Raw genomic sequence first — 18,905 nt, forward strand, 5'->3', positions numbered from 1 at the left:
AGAGCAAAGCCCAGGCAACAATCCATTATGGAATCGTTTGCTTGCACACACAAACATACAACTCCCTATGCAACACAAGCATTTAGCTTCACCCACAATATAACAATTGATAATTTGATTTTAATACATTCTGACTGAAGGAATGAATGAAATATAACAGATGCCATAACGTACCACATTGCAAATGACGTGGCCCCAATTTAAACAATTGATCAGCGGGTTCAAGAAGATGGTTCACACTCTGGACAAGAAATCCAAAATGCCACGTACAAGAAATGTCATGCCAAAATAACATCGGAGCTGAAAGCGGTGTACTATTTTGTGACAACAACTGTAGCCCTAACATGTAATTGACACTGCACTACACTGATGCCATTTATAAGCTGCGCAGCCGGTGCTTGCAGACTACCACACCGGGGAGATAATAGCCCAGGCCAGGGGCTGCAAGACTCGTTAGAAGCCTGGGAATCAGCCAAAGGAAAAGCATCAAACGTTATGAAAGCCACCAACCAAAATGGATGAACGCGGTTTCTGTGTTTTGGCCATCGACCTCGCCACGCAATCGGTGGCAAAAAGTTACAGGCCTACATTTTGATTGCATTTGGGGCAAATAATATGCTGCAATTACCAAACACCAATATAGTGACAGACTTGAACTTGGTTCTACATATTACATTCAAAATCAGAATTAAGAAATCAATGCATAACTAAATGAATGTTTAAAATACAGGGCTCTGTCTGTAGCAGCGTTATCTCATGATATATGATGGATCACCTGGTAACCAAATAATGGAGAGTACCTGTAGTCTTGCTAACACCAGCCTTTACATCAGTGCAGCTCGCTGTGTAGTCACGTGCGGCGCAAGTCAGCCAGGCTAGAGTAACTGTGCACTTCAACCCAAAAAAGATTGCAATTGATCAATTACGATATGAGTTTTTGTCCATGACGCCAGTTTTAACCCGCTCCTAATCAGCCGACTGTCACTTGGTTCCATCAGACACACCTGTTCCATACTGATGAAACTCTACCAGAAAGTAATATTAGAAAGGATTTTCCCACACTTATATTTTTGTAATGATTCATCCACTTGATGCAATAATGGCGCCAATGTATAGGGCTGCCGTGCTTCAAGCTCTTTAGCAGTATTTACATTATTTGCCCAGGAAATCAGCGCGGCGGTAACTCAAGCATTACCAGCAATACGACTTTCCCGAACCGGATGCTTTGTTAGTATCCCCCAGGGCAATTGAACTGATGCCAGAGGCTGTTCCAAAACTCTGCAGGTGGAATGGAGGCACTCAGAGCTGACTTTTAGTCCAACTCAGGAGGCGCACACACCACCCACCGCTTCCGAGTAGATTACTCTCTAATGTTCATTCTCTGGATAATAAAGTTTATGAGCTGTGGTCAAGGATTTACTTCCAGAGAATAATCAGGGAATGTAACATACTCTTTCACAGAAACATGGCTCTGAGGATAGTCCGTTCAGCCAGTTGGTTTCTCAGTTCATTGGGCAAACGGGAATAAATCTCTCTCCGGGAAGAAGAAGAGCGGGGTTGTATGTTGCATGATTAACTACTCATGGTGTGATTGTGATAATATACAGGAACTCAAGTCCTTTTGTTCACCCAACCTAGAATACCTCAAATGCCGACCGTATTACCTCCAAAAGAGAATTCTCTTCGGTTAGTCACAGCCGTGTATATTCCCCCTCAAGTCGATACCACGACGGCCGTCAAAGAACTTCACTGGACTTTATGCAAACTGGAAACCACATATCCTGAGGCTGCATTTATTGTAGCTGGGGATTTTAACAATGCAAATTTGAGGAAAACGTTACTGAAGTTCTATCAACACATTGACTTAAAACACTCGACCACTGCTACTCCAGCTTCCAGGATGCCTACAAGGCCCTCCCTTCGGACAAATCTGATCACGACTCGATGTTGCTCCTCCCTTCCTATAGGCAGAAACTCAAACAGGAAGTACTCGTGCTAAGGACTACACCGACGCTGGTCTGACCAAATTGGAATTCCACGCTTCAAGATTGTTTTGATCACGCGGACTGGGATATGTTCCAGGTAGCCTCCGAGAACAACAGACAAATATACTGATACGGTGACTGTGTTAATCAGGAAGTGTTGTACCCACTGAATTTTAAAACCTACCTTAACCAGAAACCATGGATAGATGGCAGCATTCGCGCAAAACTGAAAGCGCAAAACACCGCATTTAACCATGGCAAAGTGACTGGGAATATGGCCGAATACAAACAGCGTAGTTATTCCCTCCGTAATGCAATCAAACAGGTAAAACGTCAGTAAAGAGAAAGTGAAGTGGCAGGATCTACAGACAATAACGGACTACAAAGGGAAAACCAGCCACGTCGGAGACACAGACGTCTTGCTTTCGGACAAACTAAACACCTTCACCCGCTTTGAGGATAATACTGCCACCAACGCGGCCCGTCACAAAGGAGTGTGCGCTCTCCTTCTCTGTGGTCAACGAGAGTAAGACATTTAAGCGTGTTAACCCTCGCAAGGCTGTCGGCCCAGACGGTTTCCCTAGCCACGTCCTCAGAACATGTGCAGACCAGCTGGCTGGAGTGTTTACGGACATATTCTAACTCTCCCTATTCTAACTCTCCCTATGTCCCCACATGCTTCAAGATGTACACCATTGTTCCTGTAACAAAGCAAAGGTAATTGAACTGAATGACTATCGCCCCGTAGCACTTCTGTCAGAGTGCTTTGCGAGAGTAGTCAAGGATCATATCTCCACCATACCTGACAACCTAAACCCACTTCAATTTGCATACCGCCCCAACAGAACCAAAGACGATGCCATTGCTCTGCCCTATCCCATCTGAACAACAGGATTACCTATGTAAGAATGCTGTTCATTGACTATAGCAGTCAACACCATAGTACCCTCATAGCTCATCATTTAGCTCGAGGCCCTGAGTCTGAAACACGTCCTGGGCAACTGGGTCCTGGACTTCCTGGCGGGCCACCCCAGGTGAACCTCTTAGAACCACCCATCCCGGATCCGGGAGAATTGTCATCAACAACACCGAATAGCATAGCGCCACAGTCAAATAATTTAACTAGAAAATATTCGTATTCATGAAATCACAAGTGCAATATAGGAAAACACAACTTAGCCTTTTGTTAATAGGCCGTTTACTTTGGGAACGTTATTTTTCCAAACATAAAATGGTTCCCCCTAGCTTCAAGAGGCTGATCCTCAACACTGGGGGCCCACAAGGATGTGTGCTCAGCCCCCTCCTGTACTCCCTGTTCACCCATGACTGCGTGGCCATGCATGCCTCCAACTTAATCATCAAGTTGGCAGACGACAACAGTAGTAGGCCTGATTATCAACAATGATAAGACAGCCTACAGGGAGGAGGTGAGGGCTCGGATTGTGGTGCCAGGAAAATAACATCTCACCCAACGTTAACAAAACAAAGGAGGAAACAGCAGAGGGAGCACCCCCCCATCCGCATCGATGGGACCGCAGTGGAGACGATGGAATGCTTCAAGTTTCTCGGCATACACATCACTGACAAACTGAAATGGTCCACCCACACAGTGAGTGTTGTGAAGGCTGAAGAAATGTAGCTCGTCACCTAAACTTTTATAGATGCACAATTGAGAGTGTCCTGTTGGGCTGTATAACCGCCCGGTACGGCAACTGCACCGCCCGCAACTGTAGAGCTCTCCAGAGGGTGGTGCGGTCTGCCAAACGCATCACGGGGGCAAACTACCTGCCCTCCAGGACATCTACAGCACCCGATATCACAGGAAGGTCAAAAAGATCAAGGACAACCAACCGAGCCACTGCCTGTTCACCCTGCTATCATCCAGAAGGCGAGGTCAGTACAGGTGCATCAAAGCTGGGACCGAGAGACTGATAATAATGTTTAAGTATTTTACATTATTCATCTCATATTAAAGTTTATTTATATTTAACTAGGCAAGTCAGTCGCTCTGACATTGTTCGTCCAAATATTTATATATTCTTAATTCCATTCCTTTAGATTGTGTGTATTGTTACAAATTCCTGCAATGTTGGAGCTAGAAACACAAGCATTTCTTTACATTCGCAACATCTGCTAAACACGTGTATGTGACAAATAAAATTAGATTTGTCGCATGTGATTTAGCCCTATAGCCCAACTGTGGTTTTAGCAGCGTCTAATTTTGTATTTTTTTTTAAAGCATGTATTTTTTAGGGGGTTGGCCAATAGTGTGCAATATCATCATATATCACAATCTTTTATGAGTACACAATTACGACAGGACAAAGGTTGACATCACCCAACTCTATAACACGCAGGACAAATTCGCCGGAGTGTAAGGGCTGACGTCTTACCGGCTCTCAACCAATCATGCTATTTTGTTGGTGTTTCGAGTTGTTCATAACTTGTTTTGTACATAATGTTAGTGCTACCTCTTATAACCAAAAAGAGCTTCTGGACATCAGAACTGGGATTATTCACCTCAAACTGGACGAGGAGTTACACTCAATGAGTCGGACATGAAGGATATCCCAGACACATGACCAGGCCCCAATCCCCGTGATTCGCTGGAGAAGGAAACGGAGATTGAAGCAAAAGATCAGGGTGCCTGCCTTGCGAGGATCAGGCAACGAATGGCTAATCTGAGCTTGCCTTCCGTTCTGCAAGCTAACGTTCAATCACTGGAAAAGAAATGGGACGAACTGAAAGCACATATATCCTACCAACGGGACATTGAAAACGGTAATATCTTATGTCTCACCGTGTAGTGGCTGTACAGCTGGAGGGTTATAGACTATCAGCAGGATAGAACACCAGCCTCTGGTAAGACAAGAGGCAGGGGCATATGCATTTATGTAAACAGCTGTGCGATATCTAAGGAAGTCAAAGTTTGGCTCGCCTGAGGTCGAGTATCTCCTGATAAGCTGAAGACCACACTATCTACCTAGAGAGTTTCTGTATTTTTCGTAGCCGTCTACATACAAGGTTGGAACAAAAACCGCACTCAATGAGCTGTATTCCCCCATAAGCAAACAGGAAAATGCTCTCCCAGTGGCCGGTAACTTTAATGTAGGGAAACAAATCAGTTTTACTGAATTTCTATCAGCAAGGTTGGAACAAAAACCGCACTCAATGAGCTGTATTCCCCCATAAGCAAACAGGAAAATGCTCTCCCAGTGGCCGGTAACTTTAATGTAGGGAAACAAATCAGTTTTACTGAATTTCTATCAGCATGTTAAATGAGCAAACCAGAGGGGGGAAAAAATAAAATAAAATCTAGACCACCTTTACTCCACACACGGAGCTCTTCCTCGACGCTTCATTTGGCAAATCTGACCATAACTCTATCCTCCTGATTTACACGCAAAAATTAAAGCTGGAAGCACCAGTGACTCCGATAATAAAAAAAAAAAAGTGGTCAGATGAAGCAGATGTTAAACTACAGGACTGTTTTGCGTGAAGACTGGAATATGCTCTGGTACTCTTTCGATGGCATTAAGGAGTACACCACAGTCATTGGCTTCATCAATAAGTGCATCGATGACGTCGTCCCCACAGTGACTGTATGTACATACCCCAACCAGAAGCCATGATTACAGGCAACATTCACACTGAGCTAAAGGGTAGAGCTTTCACTTTCAAGGAGCGGGACTCTAACCCGGAAGCTTATAAGAAATCCCGCTATGCCCTCCGACGAACCATCAAACAAGCAAAGTGTCAATAAAGGACTAAGATCGAATCGTACTACACCAGCTCCGAAGCTCATCGGATGTGGCAAGGCTTGCAAACTATTAGACTACAAATGGAAGTACAGCCGAGAGCTGCCCAGTGACACAAGCCTACCAGATGAGTTAAATGGCTAGCAAGCCTACCAGATGAGTTAAATGGCTAGCTAGTAAGTGGGGTGTGCTGCTTTTGTGGAGCATTTTAGCGTTTTAAACGTCACTTAGCGCTCTGAGACTTGGTGTAGTTATTCCCACTTGCTCTGCAAGGGCCGCTGAGAAGGATTACTTTTGTGGAGCGATGGGTTTCAGGTGTCTCCGGAGTAGGGCCGCTGCTTTTTTGTTCCACCATTGGAGCGATGGGTAACGCTGCTTCGAGTGTGGCTGTTGTCGATGTGTTCCTGGTTCGAGCCCAGGTAGGGGCGAGGAGAGGGACGGAAGCTATACTATTCCACTGGCAATACTAAAGTGCCTATAAGAACATCCAATAGTCAAAGGTATATGAAATACAAAATTGTATAGAAAGAAATAGTCCTATAATTCCTATAATTCCTACAACTTAAAACCTCTTACCTTGGAATAGTGAAGTCTCATGTTAAAAAGGAACCACCAACTTTCATATGTTCTCATGTTCTGAGCAAGGAACTCAAAACCTTAGCTTTTTTACATGGCACATATTGCACTTTTACTTCTCCAACACTTAGTTTTTGCATTATTTAAACCAAATTGAAAATGTTTCATTTATTTGAGGCTAAATTGATTTTATTGATGTATTATATTAAAATGTTCATTCAGTAGTTGTAATAGTCATTATTACAAATAAATAAATAATTGTAAAATTGTATAAAAAAATATTTTTTCGCTCTCTTTTCAAATCGGCAGCGGCTTTTTTTTGGTCCTCCAACAATCGGCATTGAGAAATCATAATCGGCCGACCTCTACTTTGTACCTCACTATTGTTGTCACGATACCATAATTTTGACTCCGATAGCCATACCAGGTTTAGTATCACGATACCATTGGATTAAAAAGGTATATTAGCCAAAGTTACAGAATGGCACTTGATCCAGACAGATCTTTTGAGTTCAATATTATTACATTTGAAATGTTTTGTCAATTTTTCAGAGAATGCTATGTATGCATTAATGAATCAATTTGCTTTTACCAAACTACATAACGGTAATAATTTATTTGAATGGTACATCTCTGTTGATAAACTTGGTAAATCAAGATGTAGCCAAGAAAAATTTGCAATACAGACTTAATTCCATCAAGTGGAGTATGGGCATACATTGAATTATTGAGCTTGTATTGGCTGATTTCATGGGGCTACATCTCTTTGCCTTCCATTTGGGACTTATTTGATTGTACTTAACATGCATAGAAGAAGCAATCTTTTTATAACAGAGTATGCTGTCTGTTTAAGACCTAATGACTCAACCTAATGACCCCCTCCCAGAGAGGCCGCACAGATGTGAGGCAAGAGAGACGACGTGAACGAATAACGTTTTTGGCAGTGACTGAAAATCAGCATTTTTTGCATTATGGTTTGCATGTCATCACAAAGTACTAGGGGAGTGAATGGATGTTGGCTGTAAGCTAGCAAGGAAAATTAGCCTACAAAGCTGGAAGCTACTGGTATCTTCTTGCATTGTGTTCTAGCCTGTAATGGACTGTTTTGCGAACAGTAAATAACAGTTGCAACATTTCTACATCATGTGTTGCATTATTCAAGTGTGTTAACTTCTGTGCAGCATGAGTGGGGAGATAACATGATGCAGCCCAGACTCCCAGTGAGTAAAGTGGTTCCTCAGGACAGGTTAGAGCTAGCAATGAATAAGTGTAGCATGCACGGTGCACTCGCACTATAAGGGGACATCGGCTGCGCTGATAGACAGACAACCTCTCAATTAGTAGACAAAGTACAGAAAGTTTCATGTTCTAGTATAGAAGCATACTAAAATTGCAACACTACATCAATATGCAATTTTACGTGTTTTTTTTTGTTAGAGAGTGGACCTCAAAATGTAAATAGCATCTCATAGTTATGCAATGGTTCTAACAAATCTGAAATGGTCACGGCACAGAACACAATTTGAAACCTGAAGGCACACATGCTTGAAAACAAGTAATAAAAGCATTACGATGGCTTTGAGTATCTTATGTTGGCTTCAAGTAAAGATATTGCATTCTGGGCCATGCTCAGGGATCATAAAGCAGTCAGAGAGGATGACACGCTCGCCCCAGACAGCCAGTGCCAGCCATGTTCTTTTCTGCATGGCCAGTCATCGGTGCATATTGAAGCAGGATTGGGCTGCTGCAGAGCCCCGGTCTGTGTGACAGAGGGCCCCGCTGAGCACATTTGCTCTGGAGCACTTAAGCACCAGGCATGACACGCCAGACAGGGTCAGCCTCCAACCAACCAGACCCTGACTAATAGTAGCATTAGAACACAGGGCGGCAGGTAGCATAGCGGTTAAGAGCCTTGGTCCAGTAACTGAAAGGTTGCGGTTTTGAATCCGAGCCGACTGGGAGAAAAATTTGAAGATGAGCCCTTGAGGAAGTCTCTCTGGATAAGAGCATCTGCTACCTTTTGTAAACATGACACAAACTACACCAAGAGAGGGAAAGACACATTGTGTCAGATCGTCGAATGAGCATTCAAATACATTTTTACATTGCCAAATTATTAGATGGTCTGCAAAAATTGTACTTATTTTTTGCACACTGTAAAAATCAGTGTGGACCAAACTGACGCGCTCTCCCCACTACTTATTGTTTCTGCAGTGAGTATTCACCCTCTTTAGAGAATGATGCAGTATATATCTGCAGAAAAACATTTAAACCTCAAAAAAGAGGTGTGCAAATCAGAGAGACAAATGAACGGCTCTTTCACCGTTGAGGAGATGGGAAACATTGCCCGTGCTACTTCAATGGGACGCAAGGTGCAATCTGGGCGATTCTGAGTGAATGGGAGTCTATTAAGCATTATCTCAAAAACCCAACATTAGCACGAAATTCAACAAATATTTGCAGAGATGTGAGAATTAACTTACTATCTGTAATATTGTATAGCTTTGGAATCTTGACAATACGTACTATTGAGGAAAACAGGCACGTTTCAACATATACACCGACTTTGAGAAGGGATCGCGTGACGAGTAGCTTAGCAACTGTGTGACGCTGCATGACAACGTGAACGTGGTTGGTCGACAGTGCTGGGTCAGGCGTTACACTGACACAAAATATGATCAATGGCTTTCGAGATCAGACATCCTGGAGTTGTGACATCAGCCAGCATTGAAATCTGACATGTATGATATCTAAAAGTCGTATTCCTATTAAAATTACAGTGTACTGAGAGCAACTTTACCACAGTTCTAAGTCATACAGGTCGGATGTCAGCCAGCTTGAATGCCAATAACTCAGATTCACGTGAAAACATGAAATGACCCAGAAAATCAAGACATAATTAGATGAACAAAACAATAACTCAAAATGGGTGACCATTTCCTTTAATGCAGACATGGCTGTCACTCATTATATATATAAACAGTGGGGCAAGAGAGTATTTAGTCAGCCACCAATTGTGCAAGTTCTCCCACTGAAAAAGATGAGGCCAGTAATTTTCATCATAGGTACACTTCAACTATGACAGACAAAATGAGAAAAGAAAAATCCAGAAAATCACATTGTAGGATTTTTTATGAATTTATTTGCACATTATGGTGGGAAATAAGTATTTTGTCAACAACAAAAGTTTCTCAATACTTTGTTATATACCCTTTGTTTGCAATGACAGAGGTTAAATGTTTTCTGTAAGTCTTCACAAGGTTTTCACACACTGTTGCTGGTATTTTGGCCCATTCCTCCATCCAGATCTCCTCTAGAGCAGTGATGTTTTGGGGCTGTTGCTGGGCAACACGGACTTTCAACTCCCTCCAAAGATTTTCTATGGGGTTGAGATCTGGAGACTGGCTAGGCCACTCCAGGACCTTGAAATGCTTCTTACGAAGCCACTCCTTCCTTGCCCGGGCGGTGTGTTTGGGATCATTGTCATGCTGAAAGACACAGCCACGTTTCAGTAGGTATGGTGTTCTTTGGATGCAACTCAGCATTCTTTGTCCTCCAAACACGATGAGTTGAGTTTTTACCAAAAAGTGCTATTTTTGTTTGATCTGACCATATGACATTCTCCCAATCTTCTTCTGGATCATCCAAATGCTCTCTAGCAAACTTCAGACGGGCCTGGACATGTACTGGCTTAAGCAGGGGGACACATCTGGCACTGCAGGATTTGAGTCCCTGGCGGCGTAGTGTGTTACTGATGGTAGGCTTTGTTACTTTGGTCCCAGCTCTCTGCAGGTCATTCACTAGCCCCCCCCGTGTGGTTCTGGGATTTTTGTTCACCTTGTGATCATTTTCACCCCACGGGGTGAGATCTTGCATGGAGCCCCAGATCGAGGGAGATTATCAGTGGTTTTGTATGTCTTCCATTTCCTAATAATTGCTCCCACAGTTGATTTCTTCAAACCAAGCTGCTTACCTATTACAGATTCAGTCTTCCCAGCCTGGTGCAGGTCTACAATTTTGTTTCTGGTGTCCTTTGACAGCTCTTTGGTCTTGGCCATAGTGGAGTTTGGAGTGTGACTGAGGTTGTGGACAGGTGTCTTTTATACTGACAACAAGTTCAAACAGGTGCCATTAATACAGGTAACGAGTGGAGGAGAGAGGAGCTTCTTAAAGAAGAAGTTACAGGTCTGTGAGAGCCAGAAATCTTGCTTGTTTGTAGGTGACCAAATACTTATTTTCCACCATAATTTGCAAATAAATTCATTGAAAATCCTACAATGTGATTTTCTGATTTTTTTTTCTCATTTTCTCTGTCATAGTTAAAGTGTACGTATGATGAAAATTACAGGCCTCTCATATTTTTAAGTGGGAGAACTTGCACAATTGGTGGCTGACTACATACTTTTTTGCCCCACTGTATATATATATATGTGTGTTTTAAATGCAAATGTAATGATTTGAACTCAAGACACCAAACGACTGAAGAAGTAGCTGAGTTGATCTGTCAGAATCAAGTGCCATTCTGTGACTGGCTAATATGCCTTGATATCGAGTATCATGATACTAAAATTGGTATCGAAATCAAAATTCTGGTATCATGACAACATTACCACACAGTCAGGCACCACTACCAATATGGAAGACCTCAGAAGAAAAGGCAGCTCACTCCTAGGTTGGACAACCTGTGGGTGTATGCATACACAGGTAACCTGTTAGTCAAGTGTACATACAATTGAAGTTGGAAGTTTACATACACTTAGGATGGAGTCACTAAAACTAGTTTTTCAACCACTCCACAAATTTCTTGTGGCAAGTCAGTTAGGAAATCTACTTTGTGTATGACAAGTAATTTTTCCAACAATTGTTTACAGATTATTTCACTTATAATTCACTGTATCACAATTCCAGTGGGTCAAACGTTTACCTACACAAAGTTGACTGTGCCTTTAAACAGCTTGGAAAATTCCCGAAAATTATGTCATGGCTTTGGAAGCTTCTGATAGGCTAAGTGACATCATTTGAGTCAATTGGAGGTGTACCTGTGGATGTATTTCAAGGCCTACCTTCAAACTCAGTGGGAAAATAAAAGAAATAAAAAGAAAATCACCCAAGACCGCAGAAAAAAAGTTGTAGACCACCACAGTCTGGTTCAAATGCCTGAAGGTACCACGTTCATCTGTACAAACAATAGTAAACAAGTAAACACCATGGGACCACGCAGCCGTCATACTGCTGAGGAAGGAGACTCGTTCTGTCTCCTTGTGGCGAACGTACGTTGGTGCGAGAAGTGCAAATCAATCCCAGAACAAAAAGGCAAAAGACCTTGTGAAGATGCTGGAGGAAACAGGTACAAAAGTATCTATATCCACAGTAAAACGAGTCCTATATCGACATAACCTGAAAGGAAGAAGCCACTGCTCCAAAACCGCCATAAGAAAGCCAGACTACGGTTTACAACTGCCCATGGAGACAAAGATCGTCCTTTTTGGAGAAATGTCCTCTGGTCTGATGAAACAAAAATTGAACTGTTTGGCCATAATGACCAAACCTTGGTCGCAAATGGGTCTTCCAAAGGGACAATGACCCCCAGCAAACTTCCAAAGTTGTGACAAAATGGCTTAAGGACAACAAAGTCAAGGTATTGGAGTGGCCATCACAAAGCTCTGACCTCAATCCCACAGAAAATGCGTGGGCAGAACTGCAAAAGCGTGTGCGAGCAACGAGGCCTACAAACCTGACTCAATTACATCAGCTCTGTCAGGAGGAATGAGCCAAAATTCACCCAATCTATTATGGGAAACTTGTGGAAGGCTACCCGAAAAGTTTGACCCAAGTTTAAACAATTTAAAGGCAATGCTACCAAATACAAATGTTGTGTATGAAAACATCTGACCCAATGTGAATGTGAAATAAATCATTCTCTACTATTATTCTGACATTTCACATTCTTAAAATAAAGTGGTGATCCTAACTGACCTAAAGACAAGACATTTTTACAAGGATTAAATGCCAGGAATTGTGGAAAAACTGAGTTTAAATGTAAAGGTGTATGTAAACTTCCCAACTTCAACTGTACCTGCCTAGTACCTGTGCAGTGTCCTCAGAGGGAGGTAAAAGAAGAGAAACAGATGGCGATGACCCATAATTTGCTGGCTGCGAAATCATTTACCACCATAACCCTCACATGTAAGACTCTTCAGAGGACATGGTGTGTACGCACGTGACTTTCTTACCCTCGTTGATCTTGGCCATGTCGACGCTGGCATTGTTAAGCTGTAGGGCGGTCTGAAGTGCTGGGAGGAGCTGTCTGAGCAGTGAGGGGTCCTGGAGCAGGGGGGTATGTACGGGGGACTGCAGGACTGGGGACACGGGCACCGTGGTAGAGGCCGAAGAGGAACCGGGGGTAACCGATGTGGGGTTCAGGCCCGTGCCTGAGGAGGACGCCAATGCTGGCTGCTTCTCCGTCTGGGCTGATTCTGTGGAGGGAGGAGAGGAGGAAGAGGGAGTGAGGGAGGCAGCCTTGTCAGATCTCAAATGTGAAAAGCATTCGCACATCCGGTTATGATTCGCACATCTGATCACAATTTTTTTGCAGGTGCATTGTGGGAAACATTTAACCTGCTGTGACTAGGGGGCAGTTTTTTCTTTTTTGAAAAAATAACGTTCCCAAAGTAAACGGGATATTTTGTCAGGACAAGATGCTAGAATATGCATATAATTGACAGCTTAGGATAGAAAACACTCTAAAGTTTCCAAAACTGTAAAAATATTGTCTGTGAGTATAACAGAACTGATATTGCAGGCGAAAGACAGAAAAAAATCCAATCCGGAAGTGACTCATGTTTTGAATGCTCTGCGTTCCGATGCGTCCCTATTGAGCAGTGAATGGGCTATCAACCAGATTACTTTTTCTATGTATTCCCCAAGGTGTCTACAGCATTGTGACGTAGTTTCGCGCATTTATGTTGAAGAATAAGCGTAAGCGGCTACATTGCGCAAGATGGCTCTGAGTGATTCTTGCGTAAAATACAGAGTTAGCCATTTTTCCTCTCGCTCCTACTAAAAAAACAATTGTCCCGGTGGATATATTATCGAATAGATATTTGAAAAACATCTTGAGGATTGATTCTAAACAACGTTTGCCATGTTTCTGACGATATTATGGAGCTAATTTGGAATGTTTTTCGGCGTTGTCGTGACCGCAATTTCCGGTCGATTTCTCAGCCAAACGTGAAGAACAAACTTTTGCCTACAAAAATAATATTTGGGGATTTTTTAAAACATTTGCTATCTAACTGGGAGTCTCGTGAGTGAAAACATCCAAAGCTCAAAGGTAAAATATTTAATTCTATTCCTTTTCTGATTTTCGTGACCAAGTTACCTGCTGCTAGCTGGACATAATGCTATGCTAGGCTATCGATAAACTTACACAAATGCTTGTCTAGCTTTGGCTGTAAAGCATATTTTGAAAATCTGAGATGACAGGGTGATTAACAAAAGGCTAAGGCTGTGTTTCAATATATTTCACTTGTGATTTTCATGAATAGGAATATTTTCTAGTAATATTTATGTCTGTTGCGTTATGCTAATTAGTGTTAGATGATGACAACGGTCCCGTTCACGGGATGGGAGTTACAACAAGTTAAATGAAACTTAACCTCTCTAGGGTAGGTGAGACGCTAACGTCCCACCAGGCCAACATCCGGGTGAAACTGCAGAGTGCTAACATTCTAAATACACCATTTGTTATCGTAAACATTCTTGTAAATACATACATCTTAAATCATTTAAAAGATGAACGTCTTATTAATCCAGCCGCTGTGTCAGATTTCAAACAGGCTTTACTGCGAAAGCAAACCATGCGATTTTCTGAGGACAGCTCCCCGCACACACAAGTATTACTAGCATTTTCCAACCAAGCATTAATTAGCGTCACGAAAGTCAGATAATAAAATAAATTGCTTACCTTTGAAGATCTTCCTCTGGTGGCAATGCCAAGTGTCCTAACTTACACAGTGAATGTTCGTTTTGTTTGATAACATCCATTTTTATAGCCTAACACAAAACATTTGTAAACCGCTTGCGTCGTGATTTCCGTCTCATTCAACTTTGGACGAAGCGTTCATGGTAATTACACACACTAAACATACGTTTATCCCGTTGTTGTTTTCAATCCTCAATTCTCTGGTTGTTACTACCACAACCATACTTGACTGTTCTTTTCCCTGGACGTATTGACCGAAACAAACCGTTTTGAAGACACCAATCAACGACCTCATTGCGCACCAATGTTAGGACCGGTCTATCGTTGATTGACTGCATTTTGGCCCAATGACCACTGATCATCTTGAAATCTAGCTTGGAAGATAGCCAATGAGTTGAGGTAAACGGCAATATGTAATGGTTATACGTTTGAAGACCAGCCTTTGTCGTAAACTCTGGTGTAAAAGAGGTTAATTCGCCATTGCAAATCCTACTTGACGGAGCCACGAGTGTTACGTATAGCAGTACATAGTCAATAGAATTTTCAGCAAGTTTATATATTTAAATTATGGCGAATAAATCAGGAAAAGCTAAAACAAAGTCTAGGTACACAGATTTAACCCAAATTATATAGGAAATTGATAGAGAAAGCGAGAGAGTAAATAGTTACCCTCGTTATTTAAAAAAATTTTTTTTTTATATATATATATATATATATATTTTTGGTGTGTGTTAGAATAGCATTTATGTATATAGTCATTTCCGTCAAAATGTATCACTGTACCAATTTGGCCACTTGGGTACATTTGGTTACATTTGTGTGGGACACTTGGGTGACTTCATGCTCAATGTCATGTAGCTCGCTCAAGTTCTGTCTAAACCTTTGCTCAGCTATTGTTGCCATCTTATATTCTTCATTCAAATCATCCCCAGCATCCTATATGTATGTTTGGCTGTTCTTGGTCGTTTGAAAGATGATGCAGCAACAATCAAAACAGAAAATGTATGTTTATTTCCTTGTATTTTCTTCTACCAGATCTATTGTGTTATATTCTCCTACATTCAATTCACATTTCCACAAAATTCAGTGTTTCCTTTCAAATGATACCAAGAATATGCATATCCTTGCTTCTGGGCCTGAGCTACAAGGCAGTTAGATTAGGGTATGTCTTTAGGCGGAAATTGAGAAGGGGGGGGTTACCCCAAAGAAGTTAACCTCATAGTCCGCCCCATCCCGCATGCGGTATCGTTACTAGAGCCTCAAGCTCATTACCATAACAATCGCAAATGAAATGAAATAAATATGCCTGCTCTCAAGCTTATCCTTTTCTTAACAATCCTGTTGTCTCCGATTTTCAAAATATGCTTTTGAACCAGAGAAAATCAATAATTTGTGTAAGAGTGGTGATAGCTAGCTTAGCATTTAGCGTTAGCATTTAGCACGCAACATATTCACAAAAACCAGCCAAGGAATCAAATAAAATAATTTACCTTTGAAGAACTTCAGATGTTTCAATGAGGAGACTCTCAGTTACATAGCAGATGTCCAGTTTTTCCTGAAAGATTCTTGTGTAGGACACATCGTTCCGTTTTGTTACTATGCATTTGGCTACCGAAACTAACCGAAAATTCAGTCACCTACACGTCAAACTTTTTTCCGAAATAACTCCATAATATCGACTGAAACATGGAAAACGTTGTTTGAATCAATCCTGAAGGTGGTTTGGCATATATCTCTCCATTGAAAGCCCAGTCCTTGAAGCAAGCTTTGTTCTCTGATTCGGATGGAAAAATACTGGGATCTGACTTTTGCGCACCAATTGCCACGCAGACACCAAGCGGGACACTTGGCAATTGTAGTCTCTTATGGTCAATCTTCCAATGATATGCCTACAAATACGTCACAATGCTGCAGAGACCTTGGGGAAACAAGATAAAGTGTCCGTTCATTCCTGTCGCATTCACAGCCATATAAGGCGATCATGGAAAACGTAGCCTCAGAAATCCTGTTCATTTCCTGGTCGGTCAAACATCTTGGTTTTGCCCGAAGCGTTTGTTCTAGGGGACTCACAGTGAAAATCTTTGCAGTTCTGGAAACGTAAGAGTGTCTTCTTTCCAGAACTATCAATTCCAAGCATATTCGAGCATCTTTTCGTAACAAAATATTGCGCTTAAAACGGGCACGTCTTTTTATCCAAAAATGAAATACTGCCCCTATAGGACTAACAGGTTAAGAGGCCAAGACGAAAGCTTAGCCTAATAAACAAGTGATACTGGCAAGTGCAGTGTACAAGAATGCCTCTGTCTGGGCAACAGACACGTTTATTAAAGACAGGGTCCGCTCCAGTGGAAACTGCCTCAAAAGCGGAATTGCATTTTCAAATGACAACTCAGCAAGTGGGTGTGTCGAGCGAGTGACATTCATATAGTAGGGTCTGAAATTATTGACACTTGATAAAGATGAGCAATAATGACTGTACAAAATATATTGTATGCTCAATTGGGTAACACTTAACTTGACACCCAGTGTCATAACACATTATGACATGGTCATAACAGCTGACAGAACTTGTCATGCCACATTTACACCTGTTGTGGCAGTGCCTTCAGACGTTTTCCACATTTTGTTACGTTACAGTCTTATTCAAAAATTTCTCAATCTACACAATAAAAAATAAATATTCAGACCCGTTGCTGTGAGATTCGAAATTGAGCTCAGCTGCATCCTGTTTCCAATTATCAGACTTGAGGTTTCTTCAACATGACTGCAGTCCACCTGTGGTCAAGTCAATTGATTGGACATGATTTGGAAAGGCACACACCTATCTATATAAGGTTGACAGTGCATGTCAGAGCAAAAACCAAGCCATGAGGTCGAAGGATTTGTCCGTAGAGCTCCGAGATGGGAATGTGTCGAAGGCACAGATCTGGGGAAAGGTATCAAAACATTTCTGCAGCATTCCCAGCGAAACTGAGCAATCGGGGGAGAAGGGCCTTGGTGAGGGAGGTGACCAAGAACCCGATGGTCACTCTGACAGAGCTCTAGAGTTCCTATGCGGAGACAGAAGAACCTTCCAGAAGGACAACCATCTCTGCAGCACTCCACCAAATCAGGCCTTTATGGTAGAGATGTCAGACAGAAGCCACTCCTCAGTTCAAGGCACATGACAGCCCCCTTGGAGTTTGCCAAAAGGCGCATAAAGGACCATGAGAAACAAGATTCTCTGGTCTGATGAAACCAAGAAATTTGGCCTGAATGCCAAGCATCATATCTGGAGGAAACCTGGAACCATCCCTACGGTGAAGCATGGTGGTGGCAGCATCATGCTATGGGGATGTTTTTTAGCGAAAGGGACTGGGAGACAGTGAAGTCTTTTTATATTTTTTCTAAACCTTTAACTAAGCAACCCAGCTAAGATTTTTTTTTGTATTTACAACGACAGCCTACAGGGGAACAAGTGGGTTAACTGCCTTGTTCAGGGGCAGAACAAGAGATCAGCTCGGTGATTTGATCCAGCAACCTTTTGGTTACTGGCCCAACACTCTAACCACTAGACTACCTGCCTCCACAGGTAGCCTAGTATAGAGAGATCCTTGATGAAAACCTGCTCCAGAGCGCTCAGGATCTCAGACTGGGTCGAAGGTTCACCAACAGGCACCCGAGAGGCGCAGCGGTCTAAGGCACTGTATCGCAGTTCTAGAGGAGTCACTACAGACACGGGTTCTATTCCAGGTTGTACCACAACCGGCCGTGATCGGGAGTCCCATAGAGTGGCGCACAATTGGCCCAACACCGAACCAATGGGTTCATCATTGTAAATCAATGTGTTCATTGTAAAGCAATGACCCTAAGCACTCAGCCAAGACAATGCAGGAGTGGCTCTGAATGTCCTTGAGTGGCCCAGCCAGAGCCCGGACTTGAACCCGGTCGGGTCTGAATACTATTGTAAATGTCATATTTCAGGTTATTTTTAATAAATTAGCAAACATTACTAAAAATCTATTTTTGCTTTCTCACTATGGGGTATTGTGGGTAGATTCATCCAAGTTGGTAGAGTCACAAGCGATGTAGTCATTGAATGCTAGGAATATGGGACCAAATAAACTTGACTGCTTTATTTATAATAATCTTCAGGGGTGTCAATTTTGACCCCTACCTAACTTTTGATGTATTTGAGCAAATTGTAAATATACTTTCCCCATTTTCTTGATCATACAATATAGCTCAGTATTTGAATTATTTATTTTAGTCATTATTGCTCATCTTTATCAAGGGTGTCAATTTCAGGCCCCACTGTACACAGTAGTTCTAGTTTGGATAAATATTCTAATGATTCAAACCATCTCAAATCAACAGGCTTTTGAAGTCTGGTTAGAAGCCCCTGCTAGACTGTCCTCCCCATTTGGCTGTACAGCACAGGCACACACTCACCAACATGAGCCACCACCACCCCTGCAGTATCTCTAGTAAGTGACTACATTGTCATTGAGACAATGACAGCCTTAGATTAAAATGATGAACAGAGGAGCTGTTGGAGTCGCCTCTTGACTTTTGAGTTTAAGACTGGGTACTATTTAATGACCCTGCTGGTTGAGTTCTTGT

General features: G+C 42.2%; 1 protein-coding gene across 1 annotated transcript in view; it reads right to left on the reverse strand.

Annotated features, from left to right (window-relative positions):
* LOC115130453 (WW domain-containing adapter protein with coiled-coil-like) overlaps positions 1-18,905 on the reverse strand; it is a 70,711-nt gene that overhangs the window by 20,318 nt on the left and 31,488 nt on the right. The window contains exon 7 of the mRNA XM_029661618.2: positions 12,553-12,795. Within this exon, the coding sequence (XP_029517478.1) occupies positions 12,553-12,795 (243 nt within the window). The remainder of the gene's footprint in view (positions 1-12,552; positions 12,796-18,905) is intronic.

This window comes from Oncorhynchus nerka, linkage group LG6 (assembly GCF_034236695.1).
Source record: "Oncorhynchus nerka isolate Pitt River linkage group LG6, Oner_Uvic_2.0, whole genome shotgun sequence".
Classification (NCBI taxonomy): Eukaryota; Metazoa; Chordata; class Actinopteri; order Salmoniformes; family Salmonidae; genus Oncorhynchus; species Oncorhynchus nerka.